The sequence below is a fragment of the Bacillus rossius genome, chromosome 16, assembly GCF_032445375.1.
Source record: "Bacillus rossius redtenbacheri isolate Brsri chromosome 16, Brsri_v3, whole genome shotgun sequence".
In the NCBI taxonomy this organism is placed as follows: domain Eukaryota; kingdom Metazoa; phylum Arthropoda; class Insecta; order Phasmatodea; family Bacillidae; genus Bacillus; species Bacillus rossius.
This window is the reverse complement of record NC_086343.1, coordinates 2,481,997-2,508,612: the sequence shown is the minus strand read 5'-3', so window position 1 is coordinate 2,508,612 and position 26,616 is coordinate 2,481,997. Positions and strand designations below refer to the sequence as shown.

General features: G+C 44.0%; 1 protein-coding gene across 1 annotated transcript in view; it reads left to right on the top strand.

Annotated features, from left to right (window-relative positions):
- The window catches only part of LOC134540277 (metabotropic glycine receptor-like), a 92,734-nt gene that overhangs the window by 54,009 nt on the left and 12,109 nt on the right, over positions 1–26,616 (top strand). Inside the window, exons 5-9 of the mRNA XM_063382935.1 lie at positions 4,338–4,538; positions 7,942–8,010; positions 12,990–13,099; positions 14,461–14,675; positions 21,949–22,087. Of these exons, the coding sequence (XP_063239005.1) occupies positions 4,338–4,538; positions 7,942–8,010; positions 12,990–13,099; positions 14,461–14,675; positions 21,949–22,087 (734 nt within the window). The remainder of the gene's footprint in view (positions 1–4,337; positions 4,539–7,941; positions 8,011–12,989; positions 13,100–14,460; positions 14,676–21,948; positions 22,088–26,616) is intronic.

Sequence of the window (26,616 nt, the reverse complement as noted above, 5' to 3'; positions counted from 1 at the left end):
GTACACTCGGTCAAATGCCACCCACTCATTGGCTGCTGTCTTGTGAGACGTCCCAACTTAGCAGCCTGTGATTCGATAAAGCTTTGGTCGGGCGTTTCTCATTGGCCCAGAGTCATACAGGTGAGTGGTGAGCCAATAGCAGAGGCAGCACTGAGGTATAACTATTTGTATTTTAGCCTATCGCGAAATGAATTCGCGAATATTTCCGGTCTCTAGGCATGGGTAACTTATTAAAGTATAATGAATGACGTAATGAGAGAACAGATTTATTCATAAAAATTACAGGCAACTCAAACGCGTCCTGATTGGCCCGGCCAAATAAGGCAACGGCTTTACTTGCAGACGGCCACCAATCAACTGAACGGAACTACTGGTGCGGGCATATTCTTTTGCAGCCTGAGCGTTCAGATCTTTTCGCGAGAAATACTTTGCCCTAGGTATAAAGTAAGACCGACAAGAGCGAATATTTATCAACTTAAGCATAGGCAACATGCGGACAACTCTGGCGCAATGAAGTATCGAACCGCGGGCTACCCGGCTAAGATATCTGACGAGAGAGTAGCCAAGTGTGTAGATTGCGCATATCTATCCTAGATCACTAAACCCGTGAATGGTTTTCCAGTCCACACTTTAAAAAAAACAAAAAAAAACGTTAAATATTGGCAGGTTCTATGGCCTGTAGGATAAACTTCGAAGTATAACTTATGCATCATATCATCTGTTTATTGGCTGTTTTATGATACGTGTCGTGATTCGGTATGTCATTTATTTTACTGTTATTTTACTGGCAGAGTCCTTCAATTTATTGAAATCTCAGTCAACTACAGAAGCATGGCGGAAGCAGGCTATGGTTTTTTTTTTTAATTTTGACCTTTGGCGAAATCAAATTACGGATTTTTACTCTCTCTGCTCTTGAATCCCTCTGTAATATATATATATATATATTATTTTTCAAAACGACTTACTAAATTCTTTTGGTGACTAGATGTCATACCAACGTCACCAGCAGAAATATCCAATGCAACTTCTTGCGCCCGAACTACAACTACCCATTGAAAACGTCAACTATTCATTGGTGTCGTGTTTATAAATGGCAACCAAAAAGCAATTAAATTTTGACAGCTCTCAGGAGCACAAGATCACACAAAATAGGCCTATATGTGGCAAGTATATTTTTTTTAAATTCGCCTCAACATTTTTACATTTGCAATTAAAATGTTAACTAAGTATTTAATTTTCAAAATAAAATATTATATAAAATTAAACTATTAGGCGGTTTATTAAAAGTTTTACTATTCTAGCTTTCTCGGAAATTTTAACTTATGGTTACAAAACTTGTGGTTAGAGCAAACGTTTAAAAGCGATAATAATAATAATTTGTATATTAGTTGAAATTATAGTCGTTATTACGATCATTTTAAAATCACATGATTAAAATTCGATGATTTTGAAGAAAAATACAAAAAAAATAAAACGTTAAAATACTTTTGTATTTTCGTGCTGTTCAGATATGAATTCCCAGTAGGTACAATAATTAACTAAGGAATTCATAAGTACCATTGGGTTTATTTTGCATTCTGTGAATAACTGTAATAACTGTGCGATGAATAATTGAGCACTTAGCCTACTGCATGTTCGTAACTTCAGTTCGTATAACTTAGCTGTCCATATATATATATTTTTTAATCTTAATTCAAAAATGTGCTTTGGAGTGTTCTTCGCTTTATTAAATTTATGAATCGCTAAAAAAATTAATCATAAGGGGGTAAAAAAAATTTTCCGTGTTTTTTCCGTGTAAGGTTAATGAATTCTTGCCGCGTTCGCTGGGTTTCCGCTTCTCGCGCAGACACGTATTCTCGTCACGTGGGCGACTGTTTGCTGCGCGAGCACTCTCTCGCACTTCGAGCACTCTCTCGCACTTCGCGGCTGCGAGCTTCCAGGGTTGCCAACACCGCCGGCAGAAAACTGATTAAAGGGGCGCCCACGTGCGTCGCCGAGAGAGGCGCAGAGCTCCAGGTTCGGGTTCGCAAGACGTCTCCAACCCTACAACTTGAAATTTTAAAACAGTACTTAGATAAACGATTTCTTCCCTGCTTGCACTTCTATTTTCGTTTTTATCGTAAAAATGCATGAAGTAGTCAATAATTTGAGTTTAAAATTTTTTACGAAAATTTTACAAGCGAATACGTCATGTTATGTAATGAAGACAACATCGTGGGTCCTCTTTGCATACAACCCCTTCGTCTTTAAAAGTTTTCGGAACACTTTACATATGGAAGGCATAAAACGCATGGTGAAACACAAGAAGCTGAAAACTGCTTACGTTGCTGTTTTGCGTTGTGCGTATATTATAAACGAGTATTTGAAAATGTAGTTTTTTTTTTTTACTTTTTGCGTCTTGCGTTGGTCGCGTTGGCAAGCCCGACCCTAGAAACTCGTCCGTTATTGGAGCGCTCCGACTAAACACTCCGTTGTAGGTTGTGAAAAGTTATGCCCGTCTATGCATGTTTAATTAGTTTACTACCACCTAAAGTGCATTTCAATTGATTCTTTAAATGGTTTGGAGAATGGTTTTCAAGTTGTTATTAATTAATGCATTGAGATGTTCTGGAAAAGACGAGTGTATTTTCCCCCACATTGAAATCAATTACAAAGGGTTATTTCTTATGATACATTATTTTATTATGACACCAGCTGATATTAGCTTGTTCTTCGTTAGTTTGTGTACTCATTCATTTTTGGCCGTTCTTGAGATTTCTCTATAACATTTTGTACAAACCAGCACTTTCGTGAGTCCATAAAGTCCGAAGCGTACGCAAACATTAATTTGGGAAGAAGGGATGGAACCACTTTGCCCCCTGTTTGCTTTCAAATTCTTTCCTTTGTTAGATAAATGGTGGATTAATTTTTTTTAGGATAGGGTAATATAAAAATATATCCCCCAATCAGGACCGTGGCCAAAATGTTGTGATGAAGGGGGTCAGTAACCATTTTATAATTTTTTATGAGTAGGCCTTTTTAAGAGAAAAATTCTTTGTCACACTAAAACCTCAGGTAATAGAAGAGAAAGAATGCAACGTTAGCACGTAGAAATTTAAGATATTAATTTTCGTAGATAAAAAAAGAAATAAAATATTTTTTAAATTTGTTAATACCTTCTTAAGTAAATTGTACAGTTGCCGTCATAGCGGGTGGAGGGCCCCGGGCAGTTGCCGTCACAGCGGGTGGGGGACCCCGGGCAGTTTCCGGCACAGCGGGTGGGGGACCCCGGGCAGTTGCCGTCACAGCGGGTGGGGGACCCCGGGCAGTTGCCGTCACAGCGGGTGGAGGGCCCCGGGCAGTTGCCGTCACAGCGGGTGGAGGGCCCCGGGCAGTTGCCGTCACGGCGGGTGGGGGACCCCGGGCAGTTGCCGTCACGGCGGGTGGGGGACCCCGGGCAGTTGCCGTCACAGCGGGTGGGGGACCCCGGGCAGTTTCCGGCACAGCGGGTGGGGGACCCCGGGCAGTTGCCGTCACAGCGGGTGGGGGACCCCGGGCAGTTTCCGGCACAGCGGGTGGGGGACCCCGGGCAGTTGCCGTCACGGCGGGTGGGGGACCCCGGGCAGTTGCCGTCACGGCGGGTGGGGGACCCCGGGCAGTTGCCGTCACGGCGGGTGGGGGACCCCGGGCAGTTGCCGTCACAGCGGGTGGGGGACCCCCGGGCAGTTTCCGGCACAGCGGGTGGGGGACCCCGGGCAGTTGCCGTCACAGCGGGTGGGGGACCCCGGGCAGTTGCCGTCACAGCGGGTGGGGGACCCCGGGCAGTTTCCGGCACAGCGGGTGGGGGACCCCGGGCAGTTGCCGTCACAGCGGGTGGGGGACCCCCGGGCAGTTGCCGTCACAGCGGGTGGGGGACCCCGGGCAGTTGCCGTCACAGCGGGTGGGGGACCCCGGGCAGTTGCCGTCACAGCGGGTGGGGGGGCCCCGGGCAGTTGCCATCACAGCGGGTGGGGGACCCCGGGCAGTTGCCGTCACAGCGGGTGGGGGGCCCCGGGCAGTTGCCGTCACAGCGGGTGGGGGACCCCGGGCAGTTGCCGTCACAGCGGGTGGGGGACCCCGGGCAGTTGCCGTCACAGCGGGTGGGGGACCCCGGGCAGTTGCCGTCACAGCGGGTGGGGGACCCCGGGCAGTTGCCGTCACAGCGGGTGGGGGGCCCCGTGCAGTTGCCGTCACGGCGGGTGGGGGACCCCGGGCAGTTGCCGTCACAGCGGGTGGGGGACCCCGGGCAGTTGCCGTCACAGCGGGTGGGGGACCCCGGGCAGTTGCCGTCACAGCGGGTGGGGGACCCCGGAGCGCAGGGCGAGGACAGCGACTACCAGCTGGCCGGCAGCTACGAGTGCCTGCAGTGCGCCGAGGGCTGCGAGACCTGCGCCGACGATAAGCCGTGCGTGGCCTCGCTCAACTGGGTGGTGCGCACGGCGCTGCTGGTGCTCTCCTGCACCGCCATCTGCTGCCTGCCCGCCGTCGCCCTCTTCACCTGGCGCTTCGGCGCCGTCAAGGTAGCTGCCTCCACGCATATCCTCTGCTGGTCCTTTCCTGCGGCGCCTGGCCTGTTTGCCTTCACCGGCTCTCACCACAACGTTCCCAAAGAAGTGTCACCTAATAAACTAATTGTAAAGTTTTTTTTAGACCTTGCGAAAACTAGGCAACTGTGCAACATGTAACCAACACGTCTGGAGCCACACAAAGTTGCGTCTATAATCTGTAGTGCTCTCTGAGCGTACATCTGGCAACAGAGCACACTGGAATGGCGGGTATCGCGCACGGGTTTTGAAAGAGGGGGAGAGACAGTAAGTGCCGCTATAAGGGCGAGACTCACTGGAGGCGCGGTAGCAGCGACGCCCGGCGCCGGCAGGCAGTACCCCCTCCCTCCCCCCTTCCACACTCAACCACCCCCGCGACACGCCGCTGTCTGCTCCAGGAGGGAATGATTTAACCAACTTCGCTATTTATTTTTTGTTTCACGCGGCGTTGCCTTCTTTTTTTTTGTATTGTTTAGTTTCTCGCGTCCCTGCAGTTTTATCTGGCGCGGGCCAGGGTGTATGTGACGTGTAGATTAGTTACCGAGCTCTGCGCCTCGCCGACTAGATGGCCCGGGGGGGGGGGGGGGGTCGGGGGCATGGGGGAGGGGTGTCGGAGGGGAAGTTAGGAGTTAGGACTGGGCGCGGAGCAACTGTGAGTGCGTGTTGTGTTATTTGCGGAGTCCATCTCTGTCTCTCACACACAGGCTCAGTTACATGGTGCACACAAGGCATGTTTACTAATTTAAGACGATAATAAAATAAGATTTTTTTTTTCGAATCGCTATAGTGCCGTAAGTATTCAATATTATTTTTAAAATAAAAATTAAGGTTTTTTTTTCCTACGTATTTCTTCTGCTACTCCTTCCAGACCTTATATTTTCTCTTTATCTTCACTTACGACTCCCGCCTTTTCTTGCAATGGACTTCAGCCCGGGAATATTTCATCATCGATTCATTAACTTATTTTACAAATCATTGGGTTAAATCGTAAAAAAAATATTTTTATTTTAATTTGACAAACAACCTGGATTACTGTAGCCAATAGCGAGCAAGGTCCGTGGATTCATAGTTATCTACTGGTAACTTGTGTTTTAAAATTGATTCTGTAAAATATTATTTGTTATTCAATAGGATAGACTCACTCCAGTTACATCGCATTACAGTTCTTCTTGTCGTGTATCACTTGCCTCCAATTTGACAGTTCTCAAAAGTAGCTAGTGGTGGTTATCTCAAACCAAAACTCTACAATGCTTATAGTTGATAATATTAAAATTTATAACTCAGACATTATTTCATGGACATAATTCATATTATTACAAGAGGGGGAAAACGGGTCCAGAAAGCATAGCCTAACTAATTAATTCGAGTTTTAATGATGAACTAATACGTATTTAAATTGTTAGTTAAATTACAACAATTTGAATGACTGTACACATATTAATCACGCTTTCACAAGACATATATACTTTCTGCTTTGGAGCTGTCCTGGACTCTCTCTCTCTCTCTCTCTCTCTGTCTCTCTACTGCTCGTCTCTTACCGCGCATCCGGTCTCAACACTCTGCTTTGCAATTGTCACTTGTTTGTCGCGCACACAACACCGCTACCTGCCACTACCTGCATCGCGTCCCTCTCGCAAGCTGGCCAGCCTTGCAGGCTTGTAACTCGCGTAATATTATTACCAAATGCTTTGCCAGTAGTTAAGTATAGTATGTCATGGTGCACCAGCTCATGGCTCACGTTATAGAAAACAAAATGGTAGAATCAAAGATGGCCGCTGGGTTTTAAAGGTTAAGGTCAAGGTCATCCAAGAAATGAAGTGATTCAAGATGGCCGTCGGAAGTGACGATATACAAGATGGCAGCCGCGGATCTCTGGTTACCAAGCCATGAGCCGATGCACCAGGACATACTATAGGCCTACTTACCTACTTTTGCCGTATTGAAATGTATCACCTTGTTCGCCACGAACCCTTGGCCTGCTCTGGCAAACTAGTTTGGTAACCGCCACGACATAATTTGGTCAAAATAGACCTTGAAAATATTTAATGGTGGTTGCAACAAAATAAGTTTTTTGTCTCAACGAAACCAACGTAAACTATTTTATGGTGTCTACATTGTCATAAATGTTTTTAGTGGCCTGAAACAGGTTTTTTTTTTTGTGCGCCTCTGTGTTTTTTTGTTTTTTATTTATGCTTCTTCAGGCGTTATGAAGAAATGACGAGAGAGCAAAAAAAAATGTCAACGGAATGAATAAAAGGCTTCATGCAAATAAAAATTATGTATGTGCTTTTAAATCATATACTTTAGTGTTTGATAGTGAATACCAGTTCAAATAATTAGAGACATTTATTTATTGTGAATATCAGCGATAGAAATTGTGTTTATAAACTTTTTCAAGTGTGTATTTACATAAGTGAGGTTATGTTCCCGTATGTATAATGCATTTGCATGATAAATTATTACATTATTTAATAAATAATTTAAATTAATTAGAATAAACACTCAGGATATTTATTGATTTTCATTACTAATTAAAATTTATGTCAATTATTTTCTAATTTTAATAATTCATTAATACTTTATGAACCTCATTTGTGATATGACTCCGCAGTCCTTGTGTTAGTTATTGAAGTCAGTTGTTGACTGCGCCAAGTAAGCAGGCCTGTAGCTGAGTGGTAGTCGGCCTCCGTGGCGCAGTCGATTCCGCACCGGCCCACGGTGCGGGGCTCTGGGTTCGAATCCCGGGTAAGACATGGATGTGATTTGTGTTGTCTTAATACACCAACAATCACAACTACAATTTCACAATGACTCGGGGTGACATAACAGTACAACGTTAAGGGGGCGGGGGGGGGGGGGAGGGAAATGATTGGCACACTGGTGACTGTCAAAACTTGCCTGTGTGCCACCTTTGAATATATATATATATATTGTATAGCAGTCGCCAGCCCAGGTTAAAATTTCTAATACGGTTTTGAGGTAGTTGGTTAATTCACACGCCGCAATCGCCACCATCTCTAGGGCATCGACTTGTGGTGGTCTCTAGCGGACAAGTGTCGAACTCTTCAAACACCCCTTCCCCCTCCCGTTGAACGACCCTTGAGCTGCAGTGAATGATGGATGGGTGGTGCGGGGGAATGACAGCGGGCGACAGCGCTGCGCTCTTAACGTGTAAATAACAACTAAAACGATACAGGATGTTTCGGCAGCGCACTGCAGCGGTGAAGTTCCCAAGCTGCTTTATCATACGCTTCTGAAAAACGTAGAGTAAATCCTATCCACTCGCGACTTCTATACAGTACATATATTCAAAGGTGCCACCCATCTTAAAAAAAAAAAAAAAAAAAGTGTTCGGCGCCTGACGAGGTGTTGCTGGCAGGTGGTGCGGGCCGCCAGTCCGGCGCTGCTCCGGGTCGTGGTCCTGGGGGCGTTCCTCCTCTACTGCACGGTGAGTGCCCGCTAGGGCCACCTCCGCGGCTGCCGGCGCGCGCAAGTCGCCCTTGTGGCCTTGTGGCGCGCGGCGCTCCTCCTGGTGTCAGTAGCTTGAGCATCTCTTTCCTCAGTTCGTGGGTCGTGGATAGTAGAGAGGAGAGAGTTCTCAACTAACTGAGAATGATTGTTATTGAAACCTTTATATTTTTTTTTAATTTAATTGATAAAAAAATAAAAAATGATTTCGATCTAGAATTAAGTTAATTGAAGCATTTTCAATAGTCGAACTATCAATTATCAAAAAAAACTGAACCAGTGTACGACAGTAAGTTATTTTTAAAAAAAATTAACTTGGTTTTTACCTTTTGTTATTCTGAAATGATAGCATGGTTGAAAATATCTAACAAGTTTCATACATGTATGTGTATATCAGTTTTAAGTTTTGTGCTGCGGGATGACTAAAAAAAAAAAAAACAGGGTAGAGCAAGAGAAACATTTAACTGGTTTGTGTTATATTGTTCTTTTTTTTCTAGTTATCCTATAGTTAGAGACCTGTAAAATTCGCGGATTCATTTCGCGATAGGATAGAGTCCAAAATTTGGAACAAAATTTAATACTTTTGACATTATTTTGCTTCGGTGATTGTGCCACAGTTTATCTGAAGGACTCTGGGCCAATGAAAAATCTTTAACAGAAGAATTAGCGAATCACGATCATTCCAGTCAACAGGTGTTACGAGTCGGTAACCAATCAGCAGATGTAATTTGCACGAGTGCATAAAGGATCATGGAGTCTATCTTTTAGGGATTTGAAATCGCGTATTTTACAGGTCTCTACCTATAGTCCAAAACTGGCGATATGCTCTTAATGTAGCACCTGGCACACACGTGGTACCAGCAGCACAGTGGGGAAGCTGTTCTCCGGAGAACTCGCAGAACGAGCGGTGAAGGGAGCAACTCAAAACTGGGAGCCCGCGGACACACAAAAACAACATCAAAATACTAATGTACAAAAATTATTACGGCAACGTAAAATTAGATTAGAAATTTAGAATCTCATGTATGATTTTAGGCTGGTGGATTGCACTTGCCTTTTTACAGGAAATATATTTCATACAATAGCGGTGAAGAACATAAAAGAAAGTTCCGAAGCACTAAATCACTACTTAATGTTGCACTTTATTCCTTCAATGGTGTTTGGATGCTAAGTCTTTCCGCTGTAATTATACTTAATAATTGATATTTCTTTTTAATTTCAAAACGTAGGTACTGCTTTTATTTATTCATTCATCACCTCAGATATGGTGTTTTTTTTTTGACGTGATAACGTCTTATAAATCGATGAACGCCGGCTGCACACACGAAAAATTGTCACGTTCCGCCTGAGCCGAGCGTGCAAGAACCGGCCAACCACCGTGCGAGAAAATCGTCTATACCTAATATCAATCAGGTTTAAGGCGGGCTTTTTAGCTAATTGTTCGTGATTATATTTAAACAAATTATTTAAATTAAATTTTTCAAAAACTGTAAATAATATATGAAAATTAAAAAGTATGCAAATTTTTCATGGATGTTTTCTTATGACGTTATCACGTAAAATTATCGTCCGTAAACCGACTTTACAGACAACTCCCTTTTTTTGGGGTGGGGAGGGGAGGACATTTTGTTGGTTTATCAAAGAAAAAAAAACTATATATTTCGAGTGCGTGTTAAAACTGCTTCCCCTGGACCAGAGGGCTGGTCACGACCCCGCGGTACCGGCGCGGCTGCAGCTGGGAGCGCCCGTGCTCGGCGCATGAATATGTCCGCGGGAAATGAGGTCCGTGGGAGCGGCCAGCTGCCTCAAGGGCTGCACCGCGGAGGAACGAGACAGCCACCATACTGCATACTGCATGGCAATCAGACGAGAATACTGAAAATCATTTGTGTGTGCTGAATATTTTATAGTTTATTACAGGCAACCGTTTATTTTTTTTCTTTCATAAAATGTTATTTTGATTTACTTCCATCGTTAATTAGATAAACAGTTTTTGATAAAGGCCGGTATTGGTAGGGACATGAAAAATTCGTGGTTTCGATGACCTCCAGGATAGTCTACACAGTCCTCTGTACACTCGGGGCTAATAACGCCAGTTCGTTGACAGCTGACTTGTGAGTCGTCTCAACTGGTGTTTGCCCCGAGATTCGTCACTTCTTTGGTTGAGGGTTTCTCATTGGCCCAGAGTCGCCCAGACGAACAGTGAGCCAATAGCGAAAGCAGCTTAAAGGTAAATGTGTATGAATTTCAGACTATCGCGGAATGAATCTGCGAATTTTTCCGGTCTCTAGGTATTGGTTATATTCGGCACTCTCTTCATTGGAAATGTTTTTGAAAACCATCTGGCTAAAAGTATCGTCCTTTCTCAAAAAGTGCGCGCAATTTAGATGTACTTACGTGTCCTACAAAAGTTCAATGGTTTTCCCCCTTAAATAATTTGTAGAGTCGTGCGAAACACGGATATTGAAAAGAAAAAAAAATTACAGGCAGACGAAACAATTTTAAAGGTTTCGTAGCTTTGCTTGAAAACTTTTCCGTTATTTTATTTGGGAGTTATGTGAGTGGGGATCGTTTAACGAGTGTCCTTCCACGAGCCAGCTGCCAGGAGCGAGCCATGCGTGGCGCGTGGCAGCGAGTCCGGATCCAGATTATAAAATGAACTGCGATAAGTAGAGACCCGGAAATTTCGTGAATTCGTCTGGCCTCAGGGTAGAATTCAAAGTCATAGGTGTGTTAAACCGATGTTTGCTTATCCATTGGTTGATTTTTTTTTAGTGAGAACAGTTTTATACTTGTTAATTGGCACTAGCCGATTCGCTCACTTCTCTCCTGGCTGGTCATCGTTGGCTCACTGTCGTAGAGGGGCGTGTCTAAACAACTGCGGTCCAATCATGAACACAGTGCGAGAGTGTGAAGGTTTGCATTCTAACTTGCGACTAAATTAATGCGTGAAATTTCCGTATCTCTAGCGATAAGCATTTCAGTGCACCATCTTACACCGAAATGAAAGTTAATTCACCATAAATCACCGGGTTTCAAATAAAAAACATGGAATTAGTCAACATTTTAACAATACTCAAATAATATAAAAATGTAGTTTAGTTGGAAATGAATCTGTACCAAAATATTTAGTCTAGATGAATTATAAAATAATTAATTTTACTTTTTTCTTAGTTCTTATCTATTAAAAGTGACTTATTTTTTACATTTTCAAAACAAAAAAACAAACACTTGCAAAATGATTTTTTATTCCAAACAGTTCCTCCTTGAATATGCTTATTTAAGGTTATTTTATTGTAAATATGCATCATCTGTATAGGGATTGGAAAAATTACTGATCTCGATGACCTACAGGATAGACTTCACAATCCTCTACACTATTGGCCAAATACCATCTGCTCATTGGCTACTGACTTGTTGAGACCTGTCAACAAGGATCTCTGTGATTAACTGGCTCAGAGTACCCCAACTAAACTTTTTCCCAATCGGTGACGCAATGTGAAGGTAAACATTTTTTTGATTCTAGCCTATCGCGAAATGAATCCGTGAATATTTTCGGTCTCTAACCACGTGTCATCAAAATTGCATCATTTGGGGAAATAAGTTTTAAGAAATATCTTGTGCAATATTTATTGAAAAAAATAGTCATCTTTATTAATAAAACTGGGTTTTTTACTACGAATAATAAACTAACACTGAAATATCTTGTTTAAAAAGCGAAATTACCTTAAAAATAAAAGCACAATCCCTGTCTCTGCCAATCTGGGATCAGGGAAAATATCGTTCATGGCCTGCTCAGGAACACTGGTTCGAGAAGCGAGTGCAGTGCCTTGCCACTGCTCCACCTCGCTACATCGTACGGCCCATCGATAACTAAAGTAGAGGTATTTTACGCGAAAAAAACCTGAACGCCAATTAGACTGAAATAAGTATAGACCTGTAAAATTCGCGATTTCAAATCCCTAAAGGATATACTCCATGATCCTCTATGCACTCGTGCAAATTACATCTGCTGATTGGTTACCGACTCGTAACACCTGTTGACTGGAATGATCGTGATTCGCTCATTCTTCTGTTGAAGATTTTTCATTGGCCCAGAGTCCAGATAAACTGTGGCCCAATCACTGAAGCAAAATAATGTCAAAAGTATTTGGACTCTATCCTATCGCGAAATGAATCCGCGAATTTTACAGGTCTCTAGAAATAAGGTATGCGCGCGCCAGGGTTTCTTCCTTGTAATGGGCGTCCGCAAGAGAAGCCGTTACCTTATTTGACCGAGGCATTTGGGATGTTTGCTTTCGCGCTTACTTACTGTAAGTTTTGTGCTGACAGTAGACATGTAGGTACCTGAAATAAATTTGACTAATCATGAAACACAGACACATTGTTTTAACTCTCATCTAGTATCAAAATCATTACGCGAAAAATACGTGCCCCTAGCTAATGTAGTTTTTTTTAATATACGTGTTCACGTGTTAAAAAATATTTTTTTAAACTTGTTTTTCAATTTCTATCCTCGAACCCTGCCAAAAAAAAATTGCTGTATACGCCACTGGATATGACTGAGTTGTATGTATTTACCGTTAGTTATTTCCTCTGTTGTTTTTGCTGGCTTTTGAGATAGACCATATCATAAAAAAATACAAACTGCCAAAAAACTGTTTTTACTATAAATAACCATAATAAACGGCAGTAAAAATAACAACATAAAAATGAAACATGCATTTCAACTAAAAAGCGCAGTAAACAAAAAATATATAAAATGAGAGGCGATATATTTACTCCTCAGTATACATATTTCGTCTTGCTGACGATTTTTCAAAACTATCATCATGTAATGTAAACTGAACTGCAATGCGTTTATTTATTTTCTGACTATCACTAAACAATCCAACCTACGTTTTATAAACTAAATCTATTACTCAGAATTTCTAACATGTTTCGTATTGTTTGTTCCAGACGATTGTTATGTACCCTCAACCCAACGTCTACACTTGCACTCTGAGGATATGGCTGAGAGAGATAGGCTTCTGCCTCACTTACGGAGCGCTGATGCTTAAGACCTGGAGGTGAGTTATGTCCCGTGTGTGGCCTGAAATGTCTCCGTTTTTATTACCTAATTCTCAAGACATCTTCTGTTAAACATCTTAGCACGCGCTTATCTTCATGACTAGTATTCAGTTCTTTTCGTCACTGTCGTCTGTTACTGCAATCAGTTACTTTTCAAACAAAATATATTTCCGTAACGCAACAAAAAAGTCAGTGCAAATTTTACGTTATATATGAAAGAGTCGTGGCATATTATTGCGAAAATAATTAGGGACCTGAAAAATTCACTGTTTCGATGACCTCCATGATAGTCTACTCAGTCCTGTATACACTCGGGCAAATAACGCCAGTTCGTTGGCTGCTGACTTGTGAGTCGTCTCAACTGGTTTGCCCGAAATTCGACACTTCTTTGGTTGAGGGTTTCTCATTGGCCCAGAGTCGCCCAGACGAACAGTGAGCCAATAGCAAAAGCAGCTTAAAGGTATACGTGTATGAATTTCAGACTATCGCGAGATGAATCTGCGAATTTTCTCGGTCTCTAGAAATAATCTGATCGCTCATTAGACTGCAATAAGGTATGCCCGTGCTAGCGATTGTTGCCTTGTGATTGGCGGCCGTCTGCAAGAGAAACCATTGCCCTGTTTGGTCGGGCCAGTCAGGACGCACTGGTGTGCTGACAGTGGACATGCACCTGAAACAAACCCAGCCAACCACGTGACACAGGCGATGCTAAACATGGCTTGTTACTGCGACGTGGATGTGCGCGGCCAGTGCGAGAAGCAGGACGTGTTTGGTGTTGCTGCAGGATCTCGGTGGTGCTGCTGGATGATCACTCTGGTGCTGCAGGATATCGGTGGTGCTGCAAGATCTGGGCGGTGCTGCAGAATCTCGGTGGTGGTGCTGCAGGATCTCGGTGGTGCTGAAGGATGATCACTGTGGTGGTACTGCAGGATCTCTGTGGTGGTGCTGCAGGATCTCTGTGGTGGTGGTGCTGCAGGATCTCGGTGGTGCTGCTGGATGATCACTCTGGTGCTGCAGGATATCGGTGGTGCTGCAAGATCTGGGCGGTGCTGCAGAATCTCGGTGGTGGTGCTGCAGGATCTCGGTGGTGCTGAAGGATGATCACTGTGGTGGTACTGCAGGATCTCTGTGGTGGTGCTGCAGGATCTCTGTGGTGGTGGTGCTGCAGGATCTCGGTGGTGCTGCTGGATGATCACTCTGGTGCTGCAGGATATCGGTGGTGCTGCAAGATCTGGGCGGTGCTGCAGAATCTCGGTGGTGGTGCTGCAGGATCTCGGTGGTGCTGAAGAATGATCACTGTGGTGGTACTGCAGGATCTCTGTGGTGGTGCTGCAGGATCTCTGTGGTGGTGGTGCTGCAGGATCTCGGTGATCTTCCGGGTGCGCTCGGCCAAGGCGGTGCGCATCACGGACGCGGACCTGCTGAAGCGGCTGGGGGCGGTGGTGGGGGTGTGCGGGGTGCTGCTGCTGGTGCGCACCCTGGTGGCGCCGCCGCGCGTCGTGGTGGGCCGCACCGCCGACGACCTCAAGGCCTACCTCTGCCGCACGGACTGGTGGGACCACGCCTTCACCACGCGTGAGTGCCTCGCCCGGAGCTGCCACGCTCTGCTACCACTGCAGCCAAACAACCGGGAGTTTTCAATCGATCCCCAGTTCTTTCGGTACTTTCAGGACTCCATATCGACAGCATAAAATTGCATTGATATTCCTCGCTAATTTTACTTTCATTCCATACTCTCCTCGGGCGAGAAAATCTTTGCTTTAGGGGTGTGCGGACTGCTGTGCTGCTAGTGCCCGGAGTTATTAAAAAAAAATATATTTTATTTTAAGTATGTTATGAAAAAGAAAGGTTTTAAGTTTATAATGCTGTGAGTTTGTCAGCGTTAAAACGATTTTTGTTAAGATTTTTTTTCCAAAATTTAAAGACAAGAATTTTACCTTTTTGCAATAAAAAAAAATTGTAACAGAAATGTTTATCTTTGTACTTTTGGTCACTAAATCCTGTTTAATCGTTCAAAACTAACTATTAATACTTCAATCAACGACCGCTGCGCCATTGATCAAAGAAACTACCTAGTACCGAAAGTACCGGGGATTCCCGGTTCAGAAGGTCGGCTGGTGTTCCGAGAAGCCTGGCGCCCGGGCGCTGCTCCGAGGTAGTCGTGCTGCGACTGGCTGGCCAGTGGCTCCAGGCCAGAGTAGTTAGGTTATGCCGATCCAAGCGCAGTGGATTGTGGATTCGGATCTGTGACTTTTGACCTCACTTCCGGCCGCCATATTGGATTACGTCATTTCCAGGAATTTCCGTCGGAAGTGACGCAATCCAAGATAGCGGCTGGAAGTGACGTCAGAGGTCAAAGGTCACAGGTCCGAATCCACATCCGAATCCACAATCCACTGCGCTCGGATCGGCATAACCTAACTACTGGCCAGACTCCACAGGCAATTACAGAATTAGTGACACCTTTAAAACCATTAGTAAAAAATTATAACTTTTTGAATAATCTAGAAACATTAATTGGTAAAAAACGTAAGCATTAAACATTTGCATTTTCTATTTACCATTTTTGTTGGTTCAGACATAATTACTCGGTTTTGATTAAGATTTCCAACTTGTAAAAAATTATAAATACTTTTGAATAATCTACAAATATTCATTGGTAAAAATGGTAATAAAATGTATATAATAAAAAGCAGTGTTGTTAAGTAACGAATTACAAGTAATCGGATTACTTGTAACGATTACTTTTCAAGTAATTTATACTTGTAATGAGTTACATTTAAAAAATGTAATTCGTACTTGTAATCGGAATACATAACATTAATTGTAATCGATACATTAAGGTAATCGATACTTTATATTTACTTGCCGTTACTTTTATTCTCCGAACGTATAATGAATACAATTAAGAACAAGAAGAACATACATTTTTGTATTTAGTAAAGTTTATAATTTTACGCTTGTAGTGCTACGATCCTATGCACAACATCTATGATCAAAAATGACAAAGCACAGAAGTGGCTTGTCAGGTTCTAGATATATTTGCCTTCTTGTCTTCACTTTGTTTACTTGTGTTGTGTCCACTACTCGCTAACGCATCGCAATCAATCAGGGGCGCATCAAGAGGGGGGGGGGAAGTGTATTTTGTCCCCCCTCTGAAACCTTGAAGTGGGGGCAAACGGGGGCAAAGAAAGTGCTGTGTAATCAATTTTTAGATAATAAAACTGCTTAAATAGCACAATTTTCCACCTTGAAATACAAATTTTCCCGGGCGAGTACTTTTATTACAGGTAGCTACTTGTATGAAGTCTTTTGATGTTATTCAAGCAAGTTTGTCCTCAAATATTATTCATTTAATTAAAGATAATAAATTTAATTATTACATGAAATAATTTTTTAACAAAACATATATGTATGTATATTAATGTAAGTGTGTAAAAAAATTTAATCGTAAGTCAATTTTAAAATGGTAGCGGAAAGTAATTGTATTTGTAATTGTAATTTTACTGATTACTTCTATGTAAAGTAATTTTTACTTGTAATTAGTTACATTGTCACCACAGTAATTGTAATTGAGCCCAATTACTTTTTCCGAGTACTTTTAACAACACTGATAAAAAGTGCATCACTGATAGAACGTCTAATAAATATAAAATGCAAATAGTTTATATAGGAATGTAGCATATTCTAATTAATTTAAATGCCTGAGATTTTTAAATATTAATTTAAGAACTTTTTTCTGCATACTTTCAATTATATTCTAATTAAAATTAAATGCAGAGAACGTTATAAATTTAATAAGAACTATAGATCTTCATGTGTTGCTAATAGTAGGTATTATCTAAATGTTGGTGAAAAAAGCTTGGCTTCCAATATAACTAGAAGCTCTTAAAAGAGGACACCACGTTTAATGTCATTTCTTAATATGTGATAATTCTGATTAATTAAATTAGTTTTTTTGACTATATACAATAAATGCTATCGTAATTCAGAGACGTTTGTTAACTTGAAAATCAGATCTGGACATCTGAAATATCTTGCTGAACAGTTTCACAAACATATTTCCCAATTATATATTTTTTTATCAGCATCTTTTCTTCATCAATTCAGATTACAGTTGGAATATAATTTATTAAATATTAAAGAGTGTTTGAGATAAACTACTACTTTGCGGCACACCTAATACAATTAAAATGCATTTGCAATTTTGACTGAAAAGGGTCTATTTGTAAGATAATTAATATATATATATATACCACGCATTGCTTGACGAGGCCTAACATTAATAATTTTTTAATCATAATATTGTTTGAAAGTATCAAATACTGGTACATAAAATACGTGTGTGAGTTAAAGACGATCTTCCTGATTGAAAACTATGTGGTTTTATCAAAAATAAAATTTATGTGCCTATAAATATTTTTTCCTAAAAAAAAAAGTACTGGTCAATAGTTTGTGACTAAAATTTAACTCTCAGTAACATTTCAAGAAAATATATGCCGATAAATGGTTGAACACCCAACATCGGTATACAACCACTCACTGACTGATGCACACTTAATTCAAATATGTTATGTACAAATGCAAAACATTTTTTAATAATTGTTTGAGCTTTATTTATAATATGATAATGCTACAGTTACTAAAAACTAAAACGCTACAAAACTAAAATATATATATATTTTTGCAAAACTCCGTTCCCCCGGAGAAACCCCCGGAATGGCCACCGCATGGGGAGCCCAAGAAAAGAAACGGGCTCCCCATTTGGAAGCCACCTGGAAGGTTTTTTTCTGTTCCACCCACCGTTTCTTTGGTAGCCTGACTTGTTACAAGGGATTGTATTCCTACCAGAGAAAATGCCACCATTTCATCTGGGCAATCCGCCTTGGAGGAGCCGGGGCGCGAACCCGGGTCCTACAAGTCACAAGGCAGGCGCTCTACCCCAGAACCAGAGCGGTAGAGCGGATACTTGCAGTCTTCTTAACACTGAAATTATGTTATTCCACGAGTTTACTGTAGTTTCGTGCAGTACGTGTAGTAACATCTAACCTCGGTAACGAACAAATTTGTGTTCTTATGTTGTTCGTTCAGCATGCATTATGTAATTTCATAACAGTGAAATATAATTTGTATAACTAGCCTGGCAAATTTTTAGTTGATTTCCTACAAACAAACATACAGTCCCGCTGCACAATAATTATATAGAAATATAGACTAGAAAAAGCATATGTAAGAGTTTGCACTGTCGATGGTAAAGTTATTTTGAAATAAATGTTAGACAATAAAAGAGTGTGTTTAGTTAAAATATGTCTGTGCTTACAAGCATGCAGTTATTTTATAAAAATTATATTTATTTGGTTTTAAAGTCACAGAAAAGTTTACTTTTTTATATTACTTTTGGCTCTATTTTGTTTTACCGTGCGCAGCTAATTCTGGAAAGCTATTCAAACAACTGATTGCCAATAACTAAATATTGGAGGTACTGGGGCAACACGAAGCATAATTGGTAACACTATTTTGTAGTGATACAGTTATTTTCATGTAAATGTACAAATTAACAAATATGTAAGTTTACATGAATATTTCTGTTCCATTCCCAGTGAGTCCGTGGTGAATCCAGGGAGTGTTGAAAAAAAAAAAAAACAACGGCTATACAAAGACGCACAGGTGAACCCAATTGTATTTTCAATTTGTTAAGTACATTTGCACAACGGCAAACAGAATAACTCAACGATGAAACGCAACCTGGAAGTGTCTGGGGAGGAGGCTGAGGCAACACATCACTGCTCCCTCCCCTCCATCTTTGAATATATATACTGTATAGAAGTCGCCAGCCCAGGTTAAAATTTCTAATAGGGTTTTGAGGTAGTTGGTTCATTCACCGCCGCAATCGCCACCATCTCTAGGGCATCGACACGTGGTGGTCCCTAGCGGACAAGTGTCTAACTATTCAAACACCCCTTCCCCCTCCCGTTGAACGACCTTGAGCTGCAGTGAATGATGGATGGGCGGTGCGGGGAATGACAGCGGGCGACAGTGCTGCGCTCTAACGTGTAAATAACAACTAAGACGATACAGGGCGTTACGGCAGCGCACTGCAGCGGTGAAGTTCCCAAGCTGCTCATCATACGCTTCTGAAAAACGTAGAGTAAATCCTATCCACTCGCGACTTCTATACAGTATATATATTCAAAGCCTCCATTGACCATCAGGCTAACCTGTGGTTGACCCGAGAAATACCCTGTTCCAAGTGTATCCTCAGGGTGCTTATAACCAGGTCTACCGCATCTCTGGGACACGTCAGACAACCCAGAGAGACTCGGGTCTGGCCGTGGGACCAGGGCCGGTGCAAGGTCAACTGGCGCCCTAGGCGAAAAACCTTAATGCCCCCCCCCCTCCCTCCTGGCCGGACACCCCAAAAAAAATTTTCTTTGCCTCAAAATACATCACGTAAGCTTAAGATTATGTCAACAATCAAATGTAAGCAGGCTTGTGTTTTTTTTCCTACATATTACAAATCATAAACAGGTCACCATGGACTTCAAATAATTACTTATATCAATATAAACATTCCAAACTGTTACAAAAATCCATTTTCATCTAGTTTTAATAATCGTTAAACACATGATATGAGGTGTTGTGTGTCGTGCTGCGCCGCCCTGGGCGGTCGCCTGGTTCGCCTGTGTGGACGCGCCGGGCCTGCGTAGGACATCCAGCCCCTCCTAGCCGTCCAGGCTGGCCCCGGAGCTGTGAGTCAGCTCTGCACTGCCGAGTGCGCAGCCGACACCAGCCTGGGCCCGGGCCGACGGGGGGTGATTAGTCATTCAAAACTAAGCCATGTCAGTTACCCCTCGGTGTTACAGAGAGGACGTGCGACACAGAACACTCAGGGCTCCGATAAAACCGAAAAAAGACTTGAAAAAATACTAAAAACCCGGCTTTTGACTTGAAATTCGGCAAGGAATTTTATTAAAATGCTGTTCATTTCGTTAAATTTCGTCAAACATTTAAATACTATAAAGTTTTCCCTTTTGCTTTCGGAACTTCGTTTCGCGCCACCCGGCCACAGATGGCAGCACCGTGGTTACACATTTCCGTTACATGCGACTTCCGTTCTATTCACGAAATGACTCCTGCCGAGAGCTAAGATGTTACACGTCTATGTGTGTTATTGACCATCTATATTATAAAGAAAATAAACGGTAATTCAAACCATACTTGAACGTAAAAGAATGTTTCAGTAGGATAACCACCAGGTGGGATCTTGCAACACTGTCATGTCGGACGTGAAGTGCCAGCCTCGGAGGAGACTGTGCTGTGTTGCCAAGTTGCCCACGCCGCGTGCCTTCGGCGCTACGTCCTCTGGCTTGTCCGGCGCTCCGTCGCTCCGCGCTCGTTAGAAGAACGTAAATTGGGAATGTCGTCTTCATTATCCGTCGCTACAGGGTCGCCTGCGAATTGGTTCTAACGCAGTCGTTTGCACAAAGGCTCTCCACTCCATCTCTCTCTCGCTCGCTCTTAATTTAACATCAAAAGGTTTCTCTCTCTCTCTCTCTATCTCTCTCTATTTCTCTCTCTCTCCCTCCCCTCGTCAAACGTGCGCACGTGAATACGGCAACAGAGTTTATGATTCACTCTGAACCTAAGCGTTGTAGAGTTAGTCGGCTTCATCCACAACGCCTGAATTTAATTTTCGATTTGATTCCAGACAATCATGAAGAAATATTTTTAAAGTTATAAAAAAGAAGGAAAGTTGTAGACATCTCTGAGGGACGAGGGAGGAAATAAATGGATGCGTGTACTTATGTACGGGCGTTTGAAGTTATACTTATTTGGCGTAAGAAAACTGTTAGTTTAAATTTTGCATGCAAATAATTAATAGAAATAAAATAATGTAAGGAATGGAGTGGTGTTATAAATCTGGTTGATAAAGTATAAACTCAATCAAGTTTAAAATATAAATAAATACTCAGTATGTATTATATATTAATACAAACATGTGTATAAAATTTAATTTAATTAGTAAAGTAATCGAGGTAAGTTTTAATTAATAATTAAAATCAATAAATATCATGAATGATTAATCTCAATTATTATTTTGTTATTTATTAACAAGTAGTATAATAATTTATAATGTATATAATTTATACATACGTTATTTACATAAATACACTCGAAAAAGTTTATAAACACAATTTCTATCTCTAATATTCACAATAATAATTTTTTTAATTATATGGGACAGCATTCAATATAAAACACTAAAGTGATTTTAAAGCACATACATAAGATTTATTTGCATGTAGCCTTTTTTCATCCTGTCAATTTTTGTAGCATGTTCCCACGCATTGTAAAAATTCATTCTCATCATTTTTTCGATAATGCTCTTAACGAAATATAACCTTACCTCGATTATATAAATACGCTTGAAAATACACTTGAAAATGCTTATAAACACTATTTATATCACTAATATTCACAATAAATAGGTGTTTTTAATGATATGGACCTGTATTCAATAACAATCACTAAAGTATAAAATACATCAATCAGACGGGAATGGGAATATTTGTATTCGGTAATACGAATGCTAATGCATTTTCAAAAATTGTTCCCTGTGTTGCAGTTGACGTATGTTCCCTGTGTTGCAGTTGTCATGTTCCCAGTGTTGCAGTCGAGGTGATGTTCCCTGTGTTGCAGTTGAGGTCATGTTCCCTGTGTTGCAGTTGACGTATGCGTTGCAGTCGAGGTTATGTTCCCTGTTTTACAGTCGAGGTGATGTTCCCTGTGTTGCAGTTGAGGTCATGTTCCCTGTGTTGCAGTCGAGGTGATGTTCCCTGTGTTGCAGTCGAGGTGATGTTCCTGGTGTGGGGGATACGGCTGTGCATCGTGGTGCGCAAGGCCCCGTCCGAGTTCAACGAGAGTCGCTTCATCTCCATGGCGATCTACAACGAGTTCCTGCTCTCCGTCTTCCTCAACGTGTCCATGTGAGTGCCGACATCCTCAACATGTCCATGCGAGTGCCGACATCCTCAACATGTCCATGTGAGTGCCGACATCCTCAACGTGTCCATGTGAGTGCCGACATCCTCAACGTGTCCATGTAAGTGCCGACATCCTCAACGTGTCCATGTGAGTGCCGACATCCTCAACATGTCCATGTGAGTGCCGACATCCTCAACATGTCCATGTGAGTGCCGACATCCTCAACATGTCCATGTGAGTGCCGACATCCTCAACGTGTCCATGTGAGTGCCGACATCCTCAACGTGTCCATGTGAGTGCCGACATCCTCAACGTGTCCATGTGAGTGCCGACATCCTCAACGTGTCCATGTGAGTGCCGACATCCTCAACATGTCCATGTGAGTGCCGACATCCTCAACGTGTCCATGTGAGTGCCGACATCCTCAACGTGTCCATGTGAGTGCCGACATCCTCAACGTGTCCATGCGAGTGCCGACATCCTCAACGTGTCCATGTGAGTGCCGACATCCTCAACGTGTCCATGTGAGTGCCGACATCCTCAACGTGTCCATTCGAGTGCCGACATCCTCAACATGTCCATGTGAGTGCCGACATCCTCAACGTGTTCATGTGAGTGCCGTCATCCTCAACGTGTCCATGTGAGTGCCGACATCCTCAACGTGTCCATTCGAGTGCCGACATCCTCAACATGTCCATGTGAGTGCCGACATCCTCAACGTGTCCATGTGAGTGCCGACATCCTCAACGTGTCCATTCGAGTGCCGACATCCTCAACATGTCCATGTGAGTGCCGACATCCTCAACGTGTTCATGTGAGTGCCGACATCCTCAACATGTCCATGTGAGTGCCGACATCCTCAACGTGTCCATGTGAGTGCCGACATCCTCAACGTGTCCATGCGAGTGCCGACATCCTCAACGTGTCCATGTGAGTGCCGACATCCTCAACGTGTCCATGTGAGTGCCGACATCCTCAACGTGTCCATTCGAGTGCCGACATCCTCAACATGTCCATGTGAGTGCCGACATCCTCAACGTGTTCATGTGAGTGCCGTCATCCTCAACGTGTCCATGTGAGTGCCGACATCCTCAACGTGTCCATTCGAGTGCCGACATCCTCAACATGTCCATGTGAGTGCCGACATCCTCAACGTGTCCATGTGAGTGCCGACATCCTCAACATGTCCATGCGAGTGCCGACATCCTCAACATGTCCATGTGAGTGCCGACATCCTCAACGTGTCCATGTGAGTGCCGACATCCTCAACGTGTCCATATAAGTGCCGACATCCTCAACGTGTCCATGTGAGTGCCGACATCCTCAACATGTCCATGTGAGTGCCGACATCCTCAACATGTCCATGTGAGTGCCGACATCCTCAACATGTCCATGTGAGTGCCGACATCCTCAACGTGTCCATGTGAGTGCCGACATCCTCAACGTGTCCATGTGACTGCCGACATCCTCAACGTGTCCATGTGAGTGCCGACATCCTCAACGTGTCCATGTGAGTGCCGACATCCTCAACATGTCCATGTGAGTGCCGACATCCTCAACGTGTCCATGTGAGTGCCGACATCCTCAACGTGTCCATGTGAGTGCCGACATCCTCAACGTGTCCATGCGAGTGCCGACATCCTCAACGTGTCCATGTGAGTGCCGACATCCTCAACGTGTCCATTCGAGTGCCGACATCCTCAACATGTCCATGTGAGTGCCGACATCCTCAACGTGTTCATGTGAGTGCCGTCATCCTCAACGTGTCCATGTGAGTGCCGACATCCTCAACGTGTCCATTCGAGTGCCGACATCCTCAACATGTCCATGTGAGTGCCGACATCCTCAACGTGTCCATGTGAGTGCCGACATCCTCAACGTGTCCATTCGAGTGCCGACATCCTCAACATGTCCATGTGAGTGCCGACATCCTCAACGTGTTCATGTGAGTGCCGACATCCTCAACATGTCCATGTGAGTGCCGACATCCTCAACGTGTCCATGTGAGTGCCGACATCCTCAACGTGTCCATGCGAGTGCCGACATCCTCAACGTGTCCATGTGAGTGCCGACATCCTCAACGTGTCCATGTGAGTGCCGACATCCTCAACGTGTCCATTCGAGTGCCGACATCCTCAACATGTCCATGTGAGTGCCGACATCCTCAACGTGTTCATGTGAGTGCCGTCATCCTCAACGTGTCCATGTGAGTGCCGACATCCTCAACGTGTCCATTCGAGTGCCGACATCCTCAACATGTCCATGTGAGTGCCGACATCCTCAACGTGTCCATGTGAGTGCCGACATCCTCAACGTGTCCATTCGAGTGCCGACATCCTCAACATGTCCATGTGAGTGCCGACATCCTCAACGTGTTCATGTGAGTGCCGACATCCTCAACGTGTCCATGTGAGTGCCGACATCCTCAACGTGTCCATGTGAGTGCCGACATCCTCAACGTGTCCATGTGAGTGCCGACATCCTCAACGTGTCCATTCGAGTGCCGACATCCTCAACATGTCCATGTGAGTGCCGTCATCCTCAACGTGTTCATGTGAGTGCCGTCATCCTCAACGTGTCCATGTGAGTGCCGACATCCTCAACGTGTCCATTCGAGTGCCGACATCCTCAACATGTCCATGTGAGTGCCGACATCCTCAACATGTCCATGTGAGTGCCGACGTCCTCAACGTGTCCATTCGAGTGCCGACATCCTCAACATGTCCATGTGAGTGCCGACATCCTCAACGTGTTCATGTGAGTGCCGACATCCTCAACATGTCCATGTGAGTGCCGACATCCTCAACGTGTCCATGTGAGTGCCGACATCCTCAACGTGTCCATGCGAGTGCCGACATCCTCAACGTGTCCATGTGAGTGCCGACATCCTCAACGTGTCCATGTGAGTGCCGACATCCTCAACGTGTCCATTCGAGTGCCGACATCCTCAACATGTCCATGTGAGTGCCGACATCCTCAACGTGTTCATGTGAGTGCCGTCATCCTCAACGTGTCCATGTGAGTGCCGACATCCTCAACGTGTCCATTCGAGTGCCGACATCCTCAACATGTCCATGTGAGTGCCGACATCCTCAACGTGTCCATGTGAGTGCCGACATCCTCAACGTGTCCATTCGAGTGCCGACATCCTCAACATGTCCATGTGAGTGCCGACATCCTCAACATGTCCATGTGAGTGCCGACATCCTCAACATGTCCATGTGAGTGCCGACATCCTCAACGTGTCCATGTGAGTGCCGACATCCTCAACGTGTCCATGTGAGTGCCGACATCCTCAACGTGTCCATGTGAGTGCCGACATCCTCAACGTGTCCATGTGAGTGCCGACATCCTCAACATGTCCATGTGAGTGCCGACATCCTCAACGTGTCCATGTGAGTGCCGACATCCTCAACGTGTCCATGTGAGTGCCGACATCCTCAACGTGTCCATGCGAGTGCCGACATCCTCAACGTGTCCATGTGAGTGCCGACATCCTCAACGTGTCCATGTGAGTGCCGACATCCTCAACGTGTCCATTCGAGTGCCGACATCCTCAACATGTCCATGTGAGTGCCGACATCCTCAACGTGTTCATGTGAGTGCCGTCATCCTCAACGTGTCCATGTGAGTGCCGACATCCTCAACGTGTCCATTCGAGTGCCGACATCCTCAACATGTCCATGTGAGTGCCGACATCCTCAACGTGTCCATGTGAGTGCCGACATCCTCAACGTGTCCATTCGAGTGCCGACATCCTCAACATGTCCATGTGAGTGCCGACATCCTCAACGTGTTCATGTGAGTGCCGACATCCTCAACATGTCCATGTGAGTGCCGACATCCTCAACGTGTCCATGTGAGTGCCGACATCCTCAACGTGTCCATGCGAGTGCCGACATCCTCAACGTGTCCATGTGAGTGCCGACATCCTCAACGTGTCCATGTGAGTGCCGACATCCTCAACGTGTCCATTCGAGTGCCGACATCCTCAACGTGTCCATTCGAGTGCCGACATCCTCAACATGTCCATGTGAGTGCCGACATCCTCAACATGTCCATGTGAGTGCCGACATCCTCAACGTGTCCATTCGAGTGCCGACATCCTCAACATGTCCATGTGAGTGCCGACATCCTCAACGTGTTCATGTGAGTGCCGACATCCTCAACATGTCCATGTGAGTGCCGACATCCTCAACGTGTCCATGTGAGTGCCGACATCCTCAACGTGTCCATGCGAGTGCCGACATCCTCAACGTGTCCATGTGAGTGCCGACATCCTCAACGTGTCCATGTGAGTGCCGACATCCTCAACGTGTCCATTCGAGTGCCGACATCCTCAACATGTCCATGTGAGTGCCGACATCCTCAACGTGTTCATGTGAGTGCCGACATCCTCAACATGTCCATGTGAGTGCCGACATCCTCAACGTGTTCATGTGAGTGCCGACATCCTCAATTTGTCCATGTGAGTGCCGACATCCTCAACATGTCCATGTGAGTGCCGACATCCTCAACGTGTTCATGTGAG